This window comes from Strix uralensis, chromosome 7, assembly GCF_047716275.1.
Source record: "Strix uralensis isolate ZFMK-TIS-50842 chromosome 7, bStrUra1, whole genome shotgun sequence".
NCBI lineage: Eukaryota > Metazoa > Chordata > Aves > Strigiformes > Strigidae > Strix > Strix uralensis.
In genome coordinates this window covers 11,995,363-12,012,033 of record NC_133978.1, presented here as the reverse complement: position 1 = coordinate 12,012,033, position 16,671 = coordinate 11,995,363, and the positions used below count along the sequence as shown (strand labels likewise).

Sequence of the window (16,671 nt, the reverse complement as noted above, 5' to 3'; positions counted from 1 at the left end):
AAAATAGATACACATAATGTTCCTCTGATAAACGTCATAGTTTTGACACTTTCATAGTAGCATTAATGCTTCCCTTCTATATTTCCAGTATAAAAAACTTAGCACAACTGTACATTGCTGGCTACAATGCATAATTTCTACAATAGTATTCAGACTAAAATAGAATGCATGTAAATTTCTTCCATCTTTCCTGTACACATCATCTAATGCCAAAATATGCCAATAGATGAAGAACTATTTAAAACTATTCAAAGCTATATCAGCCTTAGCAGTAATCATCCTTTTAGCTGAAGTGTTAACTACTTTTCCCTTTCTCTTTCCACCTTCAGGGATTCGGTAATGTGGGCTTGCATTCTATGAGATACTTGCATCGCTTTGGAGCAAAATGTGTTGCTGTTGGAGAGTTTAATGGTTCTATCTGGAATCCTGATGGGATTGACCCAAAGGAACTAGAAGATTACAAATTGGTATGAAACTTAGCTGAGCAGAAAGTTTCATTTTTGTCAGCTTTGCAAGTACGTAGGATGACTGTAGACTGGTGTTAATTTGTGGTGCTGCAGTTAGCACTTAAAAAATTACTTAGGAATGTTGATTCTTCTGGCTTTCTCCTTATTCTGATGATGCGTGAATGCAGGTGGTACTTTTGACCTGACTCTCAGAAAAATGGCGAGGGCTTGAATGTGTGCAGTTTAATCTGGTTTCAGAATTGGAGTTTATGATTATTTTGCCTCTCTTATGACTAAACTAGGAAGGATGTCTCACGCAGCCAGGGCAAGGAGGTTCCTGAAGGATTTCTGACTGAGAATCACAAGCATATGGACATTTAAGACTTCAAAGTGGACTTTTGCTGCTTCTTACCTATTGGATGTTTCTGAAAAAATGAAAGCCTGTCTGACAGTGTGACTTCAATATATAGTTTATAATGAGAATGGGATATGTCTTTTTATTTCAGTTTCCAAGTGAAGCAGACTTGAGGGGACAGTTCACTGGCACTAAAATGTGATCTTCTGCTTAGTCTCTAAGGGGCTTATTTGCTGTGTATCTTTTACACAGGGAGTATTTGAATGTCTTTCACCCCCTTTCTCAAAAGAAAGAAAAGATTCTGTCACTAAACAAAAGCTATCGTTGTAGTACTGAAATTTAAAATGGTACTTTCAAATCCTTTGTGAGGCAACGTATCCTGTGTTTAGCAGACCAGTGGGTCATTCCAGTTGTTTGAAAACTATTGCATTTGCCATGTATTTTAAGAGTTGAGAGGGACTGTTGTTTTTTTTTTCACTCCAGAGACCAAACGGTTACCATTGCCTTTGGCCAGAGAGCAGTTATGCCTCAGTCATGGGAACTCTGACTATTATCTAAGCTTTGTAGCTTGCTTTTTATGCCTATTCTAAGTAAATGTAGGAATTATGTTATGTGCTGTCTTTCTAGTACTGTTGCTTCTCCCCCCCCTTTTTTTTATAAGTTAGAAAGAAAGGAAGTCATATAAATATACGCACACTAAAAAGACCCTGGTTTGTTTTCTTTGAACAGCAACATGGGACAATCATGGGCTTCCCGAAAGCACAGACACTGGAGGGCAGTATTCTGGAAACAGACTGTGATATTCTCATCCCTGCTGCCAGTGAGAAACAATTGACTAAGGCCAATGCTCACAAGGTTAAAGCAAAAGTAAGTTGGAGAGTTCAAATGTAAATGAAAAATAGAGAAGGCCTGTTTAAATACTAGTGTTCCATAATTAGCATGGATGAAAACAAACGTATACCTCTGAGTTACTCTGCTGTGATTCCTTTCAGATTATTGCTGAAGGTGCCAATGGGCCTACAACTCCTGAAGCTGACAAAATCTTCTTGGAGCGGAATATCATGGTTATCCCTGTAAGGTTCTGTTATGACCTTTGATTTTCATTACAAGGGTAATATTTCTGTGAATTGTAGCAAGAGGTTATTTACTGAAGGTTTCTATGAATAGCCTTCGTTCTCTTAGAATGGTTTTTAACAACTAATGTCTAGGAAGTGGGTGTCAATGTTGCTTATGATTGGTAGTAATTACTTAAAGATCTCACTGCAACTGTAAATGGCCAGAGATAGCTATTACCTGAATGCTACAATCCACAATTAGTTCTTAAATCTGTAGTTTTGCATTTCAGAGGATTAGCTGATATTTGCTCAGCTAAATAGTCTGCTAAGCAAGGGAAGAAGGTAGAGTAAATAGCCAATTTGTTTGTAAACAGCGTGTCTCTGGGTGATACTCTGACAGAACTGTGTATTGTAGTTTGCATAGAATAAATTTTACCTCTAGTGATAATTTGAAAGAATAAGATCTATCCAGGTATAATGATAATCTTTTCCCAGAGAAAGGGTGTCCTGATCAAGTGGTATTGTTAGAAAGAGTGTCTGATCTTCAGCCTTTACTCACTGAGGTGGCCTAAGAATGCCCTAATTTTCTTGATTAAAACCTTGTGCTAAAATAAAAGAAAGTAGTCAGTCAAGCAGACCTGAACTTCACATGTTCTAAATTCAAGTCCTCTTTTAAATCAGTAGAAGTAATATCCCTGGACTGCAGAAGAGGGTAAGTGTTGTCATGTAAGAGTAACAACTAGATTGTCTTCTGTACTGCAGTTTAAACTAGTACTTTGTGCATAATACTTCTGCTTGCTTTTGCTTAATACTATAGAGCTGTCTTTGTCACATGGTCACAATTAAAGACATTTACTATTTCTGTGCAGGATCTTTACCTGAATGCTGGTGGTGTAACAGTATCCTATTTTGAATGGCTGAAAAACTTGAACCATGTCAGTTATGGCCGCTTGACTTTTAAATATGAAAGGGATTCAAACTACCACTTGCTCAGTAAGTGCTCAGTTCCACTTTTGCTCACTAATTAATAGATTGGACTAGCAAACACGGAAGGTGGGATAAATGAATACAGAACTATTTTAAGTTCACTGTAATTTCCCACAAGTCTATTATTGCTGCATACTGAAGAGTAGGAAAGATTTGATAGGTTAACTGGCTCACAACTCCAATGACTTAAGTTAAATGCATACTTTTTTCAGTTATCTTTTAAGTGATGTTTTCCTCAGTTCTGTGAAAATACTGAACTCAAACCACTTCTGTGAAATATTTATTACTTGTTAACAAACATCTTTCAGCTGTACGCTTTGTATTTGAGAAATATTCAAAGTACAAGTGAGTAACACTGTTCTGCACATGCAACAACAAAGGATTTCTATAAAGGGCAATAATATAATTGGTACAGGTGCTGTAAAAATCTGCTTGAGGCCTACAGCTCTACTTAGGGTCATTCTGTGCTTCACAGTTTCTGGGCAAGAATACAGATTACATGGAGAGAGGAAGTTTAATAGAGAAGAACTGCAGGATATTGCTCCATTTTAAACAATATTCTGTAGAAAATGGGAAAATCTTGGGACAATGGACTTGACAAAACATACATCTGAACATTTTTTTAATATAATCTTTTCTCATAAATGATACCTTTCAAGGTGTTTCTAAAGTGGTTGAGGGTTATGGCAATTCTAATTTAAATCCCTTTCTTAACTTCAGGATTGCGTCATCTGAAGTACTCTGTGATGTTGTTTGGGAAACTGTACTAAATTTCAATAATTAAGATGAAATTAATATAAACTCAAAATACCAAAGCACTTCTCATGTCCTAGTGAAAAAACTAAAATTCCACATGAGCTTTTATCTTAGCAAGTAGATCATATGCAAAGTGCAATAGGAGATACAAGGTTAGTGGAGTGGGATCAGTAAATCTACAGTTACTTGCCATATGACTGTACTATAGCAACAGTACTACTAATATTAGAGACATTCACCTATAAAAACAGAAAAATCAACATCTTTCTGTTTTCTTAGAAAGCAAAAATAAGATGAATCCCTTTGCGCCCAGTCCCTATAGTCTGCATTTCGTGCCATTGAATGCCTAAAGTCCTGGGGTCAGTCCCTTTGTTAGGGAGCACGTTCCTTTCCTTGTCAGTTACCTTGCCTCTGCTTTTTTTCCTTTCTAGTGTCTGTCCAGGAAAGCTTGGAAAGAAAGTTTGGGAAACATGGGGGAACTATTCCAGTTGTGCCTACAGCAGAATTTCAAGATAGGATATCGGTAAGTAGTTGCTGCTGGTTTTTTTTTACTGGTATTGTAGCTGTATTCTGATATTGTAACTGCAATCTAAATTTTACCGTTGTAGCTATCATGGAGGTTTTTGCCCCAAGCAAGGTATTAGTACATAGTTAGCCTGATGGCCAGACAAATCAAGGAAATGATCTGAACTGCTTAGGAATACTGGAAGTAAGCTAATTTTTCTTTCTTTTAATTGAGCCCATGCAAAATACCCCCAATATTGTTAAAAAGCTACAGTTTTAATACAGATGCATTTTGTATTTGTAAATAGTGTTAAATTGGATGTTGCTGTTCATATACTGGAGTTTTTCAGATCAACAGACTATGTTCCATTGTTTAGACAAACCATGTGAGGTGTTTTTTTCACTGGGGAGGCTGCAGGGAATGATTCTTTTTGCAGGCCAGTAAGGAAAACAAAAACCTCTTTTTTTTTTCTCGATGCTTTTGTTTCCTATGAAATACTTGATAATCTCTGCTGTCTAACCTGATGAATACATAGATTCCATGATTTCTTTGAATCCTAGCTATCAAAGTCTATGGAGCTTTTATAATGGGAAATACTGCCTCAAACATTACCAGAACTTGTTTTGGAAATCTTCTTGATATAGTTTGCCTAGATTTCCAAATAACTTTCAACAAGATCCCACATCAGAGTTTAATATGCTGTTTCTGTAACACCAGGATAATATGAATTAATGGGCAAAGAAATGTCAGGTAAAATTCGTTGTTATCTAATGTGTAGCAATACATGGTGGAGAAATTTTAATATAAAATGATGGGTTGTAAGCTCATCCATTTGCATTCAAATGGAAGATCTGGAGGTAATGACAAAATATAAGCTTAGAAATCCATAGCAATCAAAAAGCAAATCCAGCATTAGAAACTGTTTTGAAGGGAGAACAATAAGTCTGACTAATGATGCCATAATATAAATCCAACCTGTGTCTGCCTTCTGAATACTGCATGCACGTTAGGTCTCTGTCTCTTCAAACATTGTAGATGTGGAAAAAATTCAGAGCAAGATCACAAGAATAATCAAAAATATAGAAGCTTCTCATACGTGGACCAATGAGCTAACCTAGGTCCTATTGATCTGAACTAGTCCTGGGGTGGAGACGGTAATCTATAGAATGAGTCGATGGGAGGTGGCTAGGTAAGGATAGGTTGTTCACTGGAAGGAATGGTGGAAGAGGACGAGATGCATTCAAACAAAACCAGCAGAATGAGGTGCAGAATGAAGAATGGGGGATGGTTCCTAAGATAGCAGATGGTTAAGACGTGCAATACTCTGCCCAGGGATGTACAGAAGCTAAAAGTGTTGGTCCGTTTGTTTTTTAAACACAAGTTCAGGAAGAGATGGGACAAATGATTAGGGGAAAAACTCCAGTGAGTTGTGAAAGACACTAAACCCTGCTTTGTCAGGAAAAAATCAGAAGTGCATGAACTTGGACCACTGTCAGATGATAGAAATAGCTTTAGCCTGATCTAGTGTGATGCTATTGTTTTCATAACTGTTAGGTTACATGAATAGCATGGTAGATAGGTTCTGTGGCTTAAAGCGATTGCTGTGATTTCTTAAACACAAGCCATAGAAACTGGCCTAGTAATTTCTACATCCAGCCCAAATTGGTATTTGAGGGAAAGCATGTATTTTGTGAAGCCAGTTCTCAAATTATTAGTAAATTACAGCAATCAGGATGATGGAACATTGAATCTGATATTCAGTCATCCTAATTCAGGCTACCTTCAATTATGTATTGTTCTGTGTATTTAAATTTTAATGGGAACAAAGTTATTCTGGAATTGCTCAGGCCTAATACAATATTGAGTGTATGAACTGGAGATCCATGCCCTTCCTAAAACCTGGCTGTCTCCAAAACAATTGCAAGAAGCTTCTATAGGTTATTGACTCTTGGGAGCTTTTTTGTTTAACATTTACTGTATATTCTGAAGGCTGAAAACAGTAGCTACAGCAATAAAAAAATGCTAGCATCACGTATCTAGAAGCTAAACATATAAAAGGCTTCAGTGCTTACATCTGAGGTTTTAAAATTGAATTGACCATAATTAGCTCTTCAAGCAACACAGTGAAGGCAATTTAGATTCTTACACCAGTCATTAGAAGAAAATGAGCGAGCAAGCTTCAGTAATTACGGGAATCCAGCATGTCATTGTCCCTAATACACAACGACTAGTACCTTTTTTGTGCTTTGGATTAAACCCTGATTTTATTCCCTGTTGTTACAGGGTGCGTCTGAGAAAGACATTGTCCACTCTGGGTTGGCTTACACAATGGAGCGTTCTGCCCGGGTAAATATTGCATTAGTAAATACACATGTAGGAAAAAGTACTTACTTTAACAGTTTTTGAATGTGTTGTACAGAATTTCTTTGCAATTAAAGGACTAGATAACCATTTCATGATAATGGAAGTTGCTGTGAGTATGAGGTGTTACTGCTCTGTGCCAGGATGACTGACTTCAGCTGAGTAAACATTAGAGACTAATACATGAAATCAGGAAATATTTTCTATTAGAACTGTAGTAATTAGAAACTTTTTAGTTGTTCTCCTGTACCTGGCTAATCTGGGACACATACCTAAGAGTGCTTTACCATCAGCAGTTTTAGATTAATCCCTATATTATAAAAACACTATGCAGTGTTTTTAATTAGTGGGGCAAAGACTACTTGAAACATCTTGTCTCTCTCTGTATCTGATCTAAGACCTGAAAAGGGACAATGCAGTAATCTTCCCTTTCAGATCTCAGTTGTAAGGGGAATCAAGAAATTTTAGAACTGATCCACAAAGGATCAGAGCTGTGATACCAGTCTAGTGGCTCCTTAACTTGGACCCTCCAAGCAAAATCTAGTTTAGTTCCTATGGAGAAACTTGCAGAAATCACATATAACCCTTTCTGTTTCAGCAAATCATGCGTACTGCCATGAAGTACAACCTGGGTCTGGACCTGAGAACAGCTGCCTATGTCAATGCAATTGAGAAAGTCTTCAAAGTGTACAATGAGGCTGGCCTGACATTTACATAAATAGGCCGTTACCGCTCCTTATTGTATCCCATCCCTCTTGCTGTTAATGTACCCTCTTCTTGAGAAAGCTTATCACAAGTTTACATGTAACCACAAAATTTTCTTTTCTTCTGACATTATAGTGGATTCTATTCTCAATTAGTTTCAGTCCAAACTAGTCTTTTTTTACAGTAAAAATCCATGGATTAGGAAATTGTATACAAGTATGTATCTGAAGATAACAGTTCATCTGCACTTGTGGGGGCCATTCTGGGTATTTCGCCTACAAAACAAAATGGTACATTTTATGTATGAAAGAGTGGTCTTGCCACCTGAGCCACTTCTCAGACTTCAGATCAGATACTGTACTAGATGAGCACTTCGCTCATTATTACTTCATGCACTTTTGTTTAATGGTGTAATTTTGGCTTTGGCACTTTCAGTAAGGCCTTGTATGATCAATGCTGTGGCATTGTCAAAGGAGGAATGGGCCTCCAGCAGGGATTAACTTGGATAGGAGTTTAATTTTTATTTGTAGTAAAGCTTCAGGCCTGATTGTCTTTAGGCAATTTTTTTTTTCCTTTGCGCTGCTGTTGTAAGACTGCCTTCTATTGCTTCTTCAAGCTAGCTTGACTATCACCATGAAGTATGTAGAGGTGACAGACTAATATTTTTATAAGCTGAAACTATTGAGCAACTCTAGTTATGTTTTTAATCAAGTATCTACATAACTATTCTGACTATAGGTTGTTTCCTTTTTATTAAAAAAAGGGATAGTCTGAATTTGGTAAGCAATCATACTTAGGTTTTTTGAATTCTTTTTCAGTCTTTTCCTTTCAGAGGCCTTCTGAAAAATTAGATACTGCCTCAGTGAACAACTAAAGTGAAACTGAACCCAGAAATCATTGGCCAAACCTCAGAGGAGCTAGAATGCTGCTATAAACTTAATCCACTGTCTTAACACGTACAGCCTTTTTTTTTGTCATCAGGAGGTCTTGAAAGTTTTGAACATATTACAGTACAACAAAATGGACCTCAATTGGATCAAGCACAGTTTTTAAAGTGTAAGGCTTTTGTCCCGTGGAGTCCCCTTGAAGTGCCAGATGTTATTTATGTAATGAATATGAATGTTTTTTTTAAAAGAGAACTAGTCCCTCCCAGAAACTCATGCTTTTTTTCTAACTACTTTGTAACTGCATGACATAACCTGGAGAGAAGAGCAGTTATTAAAAAAAGTTGACCTTTCCAAACCTACTATGCTGGTGTATTACTGTTTTCTGTTTCATGCAATAGCTTTCCATAGTTACAATCAATCTGTGAATCTTCACAGCACACCTGTTTATTCATTACATGCCTACTCATAAGATACTGTCTCTGTGTTATTCTTAAGGGCTCACTAATACAGATTCTCTTGAACTTGCCTGCCAGCAAGAATTTTGAAGGTGGATATGTATTTGGTAAATCATTTCAGACCTTTACTGTGTTGTCTTATTTGTGTGAAGAACTATTCTAGTAGTTAGCATGGAGCAATAAACCTGTGTGATGCATTTAATTAGTGGCTTCACCATATATGCTGATATCTAGAGTTATAAAAGTACTACAGATCACCTAAGTACAGTGTATATATATATACTTGCATTTATTTTTTAAAAAATGAGAACTATGATCAAGGTGTGGATCTCTAAACACAAGATCTGTATCTTGGATCATATTTTTCAGTCCAGTTTTTATGTAAACAATGATTAGATAGAAAGTAAAATGAAACTAAGATTTTAACAATTCTGACAAATTGTAACCTACTTCCACCAAAACTTGGAGGCTAAAAACTCACAAATAGTTGTAGTATTGAGAAGAGAAAGAATCTTAAAAGCCATGTTGCATTATCTGACAGCAAAGTTGTTGAAAGCAAAGTGCAGTAGCAGTGAAAAGACTTGGCTAATTTACTTTTGTTGTCCCTCCCTTCCCTCCTCATTTCCTCTCCTCTCCAACTAGTAAAGCACCTTTAGTTTGGCTGTGCAAACTTGTAAAATGGGACCCTTTCAGTGTTGGAGCATATGGAAAGCTGGTCTAGATAGCTAACGAATATCTTCTACTTCCTACCCACTTTGAAGGAAAAAGAGGCGAAAAGCTGACAGTGCCTGAATTCCTCTATTCATTAGCATCTTATGTTCTTGTACACCCATATATTAACACTTCTTTTCCCAGGACATCTTGAAAGAAAGCAGACCTACCACCTGACATGATTTTACCAAACCCAGAGATGAACCCTTAATGTTGACTGTATTTCTCCTCATCCAACTTGATTGCAATGGTTACTGACATCATCTTAATGGAGCCAGTGTTGGAGACCCATAAGACATGAATCTGAGCATATCCAAGGGCTGGCATGAACTTGAAATGGTACTTTCAAAGAGCTGAGATTCTTGAAGAGACTGATGCTTGCGGTCTGATTTAAGATTATAGCATGTCAGCTGATTTGCCCTTTGCTTGCAGCTAAACACAAGAACCAAACTGCATCAGTGAATCCAGACTTTTTGTAATAGCCTGCTCTGAAATGCTCTTGTATATTAAGGCTACACTGGTGCTGAGCGCTATTGAGCTCAGTCCTAAGGGGATCAGACAGTTAAGAAATTGCACATTCCATATCACATTTTCAAGCACCTACCTACCTCAAGACCTGGCAACAGTGACAGTGAGACAAAAGTAGTAAAATTTCACCCAGTTATTGTGAGTTAACATGGTTTTGGAGGCTTGGGTGCAAAGCTTCTCCAGCCTTTCTCTAGCCACAGTTGAAGAAAGCAATTGCTCTCTGGGGTGTACATTACAAACACTGGGGATTTTTCACTACAGCTGTAACTTCAATTAGGTGTCAGACCAAACTTCTTAGGGAATGCTTCCCTCCTTACATATACATACCCTCCCACACAAGTTTTGTCTTCCAGCTAACAATATTTTTACTGCTTGTATCACTTACAGGCCACAAGCCATTCATCAGGAAACTGGCTAGGATGTTCAGCAGGAAGCCAGTCAGTACCTGAAGTTAGATTTGAACACAGATTTGAAACTGCTCTGTACCTACTACCTAGAGGTACATCCTTACCATAGTAGGTGTTTGTAATCTCTTATGCAACGTTAAGTGATTATGTAGATAGTTTGTGTTGAATAGCATCTCAGTAAGTACTCTGAAGTTCCACATGAATTTCATAAAGATGACTAGAGTATTCAGGGTTACATGCTGCCTGCAACATACTAAATGCAAAATATCTCTATTATACAGAAGAGCAAGTAGAACAATCATTTTTTCATGCCAGTAAAGAACTCAGCACTATGCCTGTTTTCATTGATGGCAACTATAACCATCAGGAGGAAGTGTTGCAGCAATGGTAATTCTTGCTGTGATTTCAAGATGCCAAGTAAGTGAACTCTATATTACTCTGTTAGTAATTGGTGAGACTGTAGTATCACATTCTAAGATCTCATTCTAAGTTTATGTGCACACTGGGTGTTTCTCTTGTTATTTGTTTTTTTTCTTGTTCTGTTGATTTTGTTTGGGTTTTTTTTCAATAGCCTAGACTTGCTCAGTTCTCATTCTTTCAGCTCCTGCTTGATTACTGTCCCTCTGTCTGTTTGACAGAGGTCCTACAAATGTGGTAAATGACTCTATTGCCATACTATGTGCTGTGTTACTCATCAATACTTCCCTGTGCAGAGCTGTTCAAGTTGTACCAATGATCCAGCTCAGGCAGTGTTAAAGAGTTCACGGCAAGCGAAGTGCTCTGCTGGCAGTAACACATCATTCTGCTGTTCTCATTAGTTTGAGTATCACTGTGCTGTTGTACAGTGGTTGCATATACTTTAAACACACTTAAGTCTTCATCAGCACAGTAGATAATTGTAATTTTACAGATAAGACCAGAAGTACAAGCACACAGGTGTTCAGCTTGTCTTGAAATGGCTGTGGGCTGCTCAGCTTGTGAGACTCACACACAATCACGACTTACACTCTGACAAAATGGGAGAGACCAGCTCTCAAGTCCTAGACTGTACACTGTGCCCACTTTAAGCCATCCCTTACCTCATAAAAAACAGTCAGTGTTTGTTTGCATTAATAGCACAGCACAGCTCTAGCTGTCTGCTCTGTGAAGTAATCCAGTCTTTCTAGACCAGTGGTTGTAAATTTTTTTAATATCTAACCAAAAGATTCCTAAGGAATACATGAAAGCCAGGTAGAGGATAATTGTTTTCTTTATTTAAGAGTACATGTAGTAGAAACTTGTTTACAAAAATTTCAGTGGTGATACATTTTTATCTTCATTGTCCAAAGCTTTTGCCCCATGAAGTTGCTTGGTTCGCTACATTTTTTACAGCTTTTTCACTGGTTTCAGCAACTTTGTAGACTTCATCAAGAGCTTTTAAAACAGAAAAACAAAGGTAACTGTAGCATCAGTGCAATACCTTCCCCTTTCACACCAGGTGTGGGAGAAGGAGCAAGGCAGGGTTGGGGGACCTATCTGGGATTTCACTGACATGACAGTGTTGAAATAAACAGAAATATTACCATACCTTTCTGACCAGCATCCTTAGCTTGTTCCACTGCTTGCTGCACAGTCTGGCCCACTGTGTTTGCTGGATTTAGGAGAAAAAGAAGTGTCAATTAAGCAGTCTTTACCCTTCCCCTAAATTCAGTAATCACATTTTGGAAAGGTTCCCTAAATGTTTCAGTGCTAGAAAATAAACAATTATTCCATAAGGATGGGCACCCTGATCTAGTGGGAGAGATGCTGTTAGGAGTCTGGCTGTAGTTCCCCACATTATCCGTGTGCCTTGGTACAAATGAAGATTATGGATATTACAATGTGTCATCTAATGGTGTTAGGAAACAAACCCTAGTAACAGCTTCAGGTACAACAAAACCTTCCTTTTACTGTGCCTGGGTAGGATCTGCAGAGAGCAGGCTTGGGCAGTTTGGTTGGTAAAGATTCTCTCACCAACTGCATAAAGCTTGATGCTTGCTGTCTGAAGCAGCATGCTGTAAGAGGAGCACATCAAAACTTAGTGACAGAGAAAATTTTATTCTACAAGACACCAGACTAGTTTTAAAGGCATGAAAATGTTCAATAAAGGAAACTTAGAGACATGAAGAATAGGAGAAGGTATTGCCTTAAATTGGAGAAACTGCAGCTAAGAAAATAGTAATAAAGATTTGGATGATCAGCCTCCAACAGCTATGATCAAGGAAACCTTGCTCACAAGAATCAGGTAAAAGTTTGGGTCAAATAGCCTTCAGTTGAACCTGTATTTGTTTTATTCCCCCTAGCTCCAAATACTACCTTCTAAAAAGCATTGATGTGTTCTGCACAGCAGACACTGAAGGGGGGGCTGACTATGCAAGCCAGATTCATGGACATTGCATGAGGCAGAAGTGCTGGTCCCAGGATGGACATTTAAGTGGACTGGGAGTGTCTAAAACTTCAAAGGTTTCCAGGCTTGGATTGAATGGCTCTTCAACAGCAGTTGTTTCATTAAGTGTCTCATAAAATCTGTTTCACTTGTGAAATAGTGGCCTATTTCGCCTTGGGTTTGTAGGACACTTTCTACAGCTTAAAAGGTGTGCTAATTGTTGTTATGCATCATCTTTTGCTGCAGTTTCTTAACATGAGTGATGTTCACTGCTCGTAAGGTGCAGCTGAGGAAAATGCTTCCTGTAGCCATCTTGGGTCACAGGTGAGTTCATGGCTCCTTTCAGGAACCATAGGGTAGATGCTAATTTTAGATACTTGCAAAGCCCTGTTGTGCCACTATGCACTTAATAATGGCTCATGGGACTGTGCATTCAGGGCACATGCAGACACAGCAGTAGTAGTTTAATGCCAAGGTAATTAATAATTGCAGAACCACCAGCTGGACAGTCTTGTTTTAGTTTAAAAACTGGCATAAAGTTCCCTTCTATTTCCATTTAAATGGGGATTTAGAGGGTATCTCTCTAATACTTCCAGGAGTTGGTGTGGTACTGACAGTAACATGACACAAGTTCAGCATCACATGCTGTGTATTTACTGCCCATCATCAAGGTACATGCTGATGGCACAGAAGTAAGTGGCCAAAGTCAGGCCAGTGCCTGGGACTATTTTTCCAGGATCCAACTCCAGCTGGAAGAGCTATGCTGCAGCTCAGGACTTGCTGGGAAGATATGTGCAGGGTTCAGGCAAAGGGCTTACACTGCTGGTATCTGAAGAACTGGCACAGCTTCAAGTGCTTGGGTCAGAAGGGGAATGACTGCTGCTACTAATTAAAAACTTTGCTCTTAGAGTTTGTTGACTCCTAAACACTCAGTTCAATCAGCTGAACATTAAGATTATTACTCAGCTCCCTCAAGATAACAAATACCACTTCTAAAACACCCATATCAGTCTTCCAGCACAGTAGATGTTTCCCCAATGTTAAAAAAGTTGGGAACATCAAAAAACCTCCACAAAATATGCATTTCTAGGGCTTGCTGTACAGCAAAAGCAGAAAGAAATCTTCATTTGAAAACAAAAATTGATGGTTACCCCTGACTTGCCCACATCCTGGTGTTTCTCTTTTATGCTTCAGCATGAAAATAGTTGATTTAAGCATGAACCCAAATTCTTTGGAAAAGGGTGCAGTGGGTGTGGGATCACGCATCTTTCATCTTCCGAGCAAACTGAACCAGGGATAGATGGTAAATAAGTAGCTTGCTTCACTGGACACATAACCTGCAAGTAGTATTTCTACTGTATTTGAACTCGCAGACAAAAATATCTGGTTCCGAGAGCTTACCTAAATGTCATCTAAAGAAACATGAAACAGTCCCACTGCTCATATATTATACTAAGCACAAACATTTTGGGAATTGCACCAATGCGGATCTCTGTGTTAAAGCTTTACTAACAATGGCTCATCTAAGTGTTATGTTATTTAAGTTCAGGGCCAACTCAGCATGCCTCTCTGCAGGAGTAAACACAACTCAGGTGCCCTCAGCCACTGCAACTGCACTTGTGCTTTCAGGGGAGGGGGAGCAGCTGCAATACCAGCAGGGCTGGAGCACTGACAGCAGAGCAGAGCTGGCTTAACTACACACGTGTGCAGCACCAAGCAGATCAAAGACCTCTGAGCTTCAGGAAATTATCCACCACACTACTACAAAACTCCTATTTATCATGGCTGTTCATGTTGGTAAACAAAGCCTTAAATAAAAAGCCTTGCCTCCCCTCTCAGCTTTCTGCCGTCCTCTCTTCAGTACATCATCACGACATCCACAAAGTAAAAGCCAGTGTGAGAAATTGTGGGAAACCAGTAGTTAATATCAATCCTTCATTTACTATAGTGTTAGAGGGTTTGGCAATTACAGGACATACCAACCCACACCCCTGAGGACAGCATCTATAGAATTCATGCCCAAGAGACAGGTTTGCTCCCAGCTGCAGGGGTAGGAGCAGGGCACATTTTTAACACCAAAAACACAGGAGGAGGAAAAGCAGCAATTTGTATTTACCTGCCACCTGTGCAGCGCTTTCAGCTTGTTGTGTGGCTTCCTCAGCAAGCTTCTTCCCCATCCCGAACATGGCTGCACTCGCTCCTCTCTCACCGCAGAAGATGGGTGAGTGAATCCCTAAATTCGGTTCTGTTACAGTGTTTGGCAAAGTACAGCCTTTTTATAGACAAAGCAGGACTCCTCCCAGTAGTTACAGGGCAAATGCAAACTGGAACAGGGAAAAGCCATGAGCTCTTGTTGGGTGATTAATATACAAGGCATAAAAGGGTGAAGAGACATTAGTGTTTATTATGTTTTCCTCCCCAGAGAGAGGGTGTGGATTAATCAGCAGAAGTTTTCCATAGCCCAGGAATGAAACCTTTGTTTTTCCCTATTGAGGAGTTGGTAAACAGCGTGCGTGCCACAGCTGTCCCGACCAAAGGCTCCCGAGCCTGTGCCGCAGGGGGAGATACAGGCAGGCACAGCCTGTTGTGAACCAGGCAGAAAAACATTGCATGGCAAAACACTCAGCTGAAGAATTGCTTAAATCAACTTTGGCATTTCAAAGCCTTACATAGAAAAGTATCCAGTTTCAGATGATGCTTGCCCACATTTTTTTTCTCCCTAGTGGGACTTAAAACTCATAGTTATAAAAAGAAATGGGAGGAGCTAACCCTGCTTTTTAAAGTATCTGATGAAATCTTTATTGTGTTAGACGAAGCTAATAATTTGGTGGTGTGTCATAATTAATATTTTAACCCCTTGTTTCCAATGCCTGGCTCAGGAGAGTGAAGAGCAGAGTTTTGTGTCCTTCCCCTCTGTCCCCACAGCAAACACTCACAGGATGAAGTGCAGCCTCCAGAACCTTGAGCATCAGGCAAGGGCCAGCGGGATGCAGCCCTGCAGCCTCTGCCTGCCCTCACCAGGGGCCAGGCAGCACTGAGCTGCAACGCCAGGGTCACACCACCTGCTCTGAGTGACAGAACGCTGAAGCTGCCACCTAGTTCCCCAAGCCAGAGCCAGCCCACATGTAGCATGGCAGGACAGCGGGAGGCAGACCGCCATGCACACAGTCCCCACACCATCCAAGGTCCTCTCACAGGAAACCTACATGCCATCCAGCCAGCCAGGAGCTGCTCTCTCCCCAAACAAGTAGGCTTACTTTTTTTCTGGGATCACCTGCTTTCTAGCAGAGCTACTATTGCACCCTTTCACACAGTGGACAGGAGCTTTCACTTGATCAAATGATTGTTGCTGAAAAGGGGGGAAAAAGTGTAACCTACCTCAGAACAAGGGGCTTATTCAAACTGATCTGCCACAGCAGGCTCTAAGAATGCCTCTCTTGAGCCCTGGCATATCACTTCATGAACAACAGTTCCTCTACAATGTCCCTTCCAGCATTACAGCAGAAGTTCTGTTTTCTTCCAAGCTTTGCAGTTTCTTACTGATCACAAAGTCCTACTTTATGTCAGTTAAATATGATATGGAGGGTTTTCTGGGGGAGAGGAGGGGCTTCTCTGCCTCATTTTATCTTCTGACAGCAGGGTAAGGATTACTCACCATATCTGAAAGCAAATTCTACCAGAGCATGCTCACAAAAGACAGAAGGAGAAACAATGGTTTTAGATAAATGTTTTCCTTGACATCAAGTCAAGGGGTATTGACAAAGTTCAGAACTGACCTATAATGCAGAAAAAAACCCAAAATATTTCAGATAACTCAGAGGAGCATTTGACCCATGGAAATTCATTGCACAGCAGCCAAGTGGTAAAATGTACCCATTGTTCCCTGTCACATCCTCAATTACCCATGGCTGGCCTTGCTTGCAGGAAACAGCAATTTCCTAGTCCTGCTCTGCTGCTGCTGCCCGAGTTACTGACAGGGAGAGATGTGCGAAGACAGCAAGACTCAGAGTCAGCAACAGGTTTGTGCATTTGGCAAGGTGACTGTTTACATTGTCATGAAACATTAGATACACCCCTCTTCATCCTATCCTAATTGAAAAGTGAAATAC

The 16,671-nt window shown here is 39.5% G+C and overlaps 1 protein-coding gene and 2 long non-coding RNA genes across 3 annotated transcripts in view; 2 read left to right on the top strand and 1 right to left on the bottom strand.

Annotated features, from left to right (window-relative positions):
* Nucleotides 1-8,416, top strand: part of GLUD1 (glutamate dehydrogenase 1) — a 30,557-nt gene extending 22,141 nt beyond the window's left edge. Inside the window, exons 7-13 of the mRNA XM_074874446.1 lie at nt 330-467; nt 1,531-1,668; nt 1,794-1,874; nt 2,726-2,849; nt 4,031-4,122; nt 6,388-6,450; nt 7,064-8,416. Coding sequence (XP_074730547.1) covers nt 330-467; nt 1,531-1,668; nt 1,794-1,874; nt 2,726-2,849; nt 4,031-4,122; nt 6,388-6,450; nt 7,064-7,183 — 756 coding nt within the window. The 3' untranslated portion in view covers nt 7,184-8,416. The remainder of the gene's footprint in view (nt 1-329; nt 468-1,530; nt 1,669-1,793; nt 1,875-2,725; nt 2,850-4,030; nt 4,123-6,387; nt 6,451-7,063) is intronic.
* Nucleotides 8,417-11,389: 2,973 nt separating this feature from the next.
* LOC141945805 (uncharacterized) lies at nt 11,390-14,829 on the bottom strand. Its single transcript, XR_012629614.1, has 3 exons — nt 14,679-14,829; nt 11,726-11,788; nt 11,390-11,571 (listed from the first exon to the last, which is right to left on the bottom strand). It is a non-coding gene; the product is annotated as an uncharacterized LOC141945805 (long non-coding RNA).
* Nucleotides 11,795-14,400, top strand: LOC141945806 (uncharacterized). The gene is made up of 2 exons (XR_012629615.1): nt 11,795-12,886; nt 14,192-14,400. It is a non-coding gene; the product is annotated as an uncharacterized LOC141945806 (long non-coding RNA).
* Nucleotides 14,830-16,671: the final 1,842 nt, after the last annotated feature.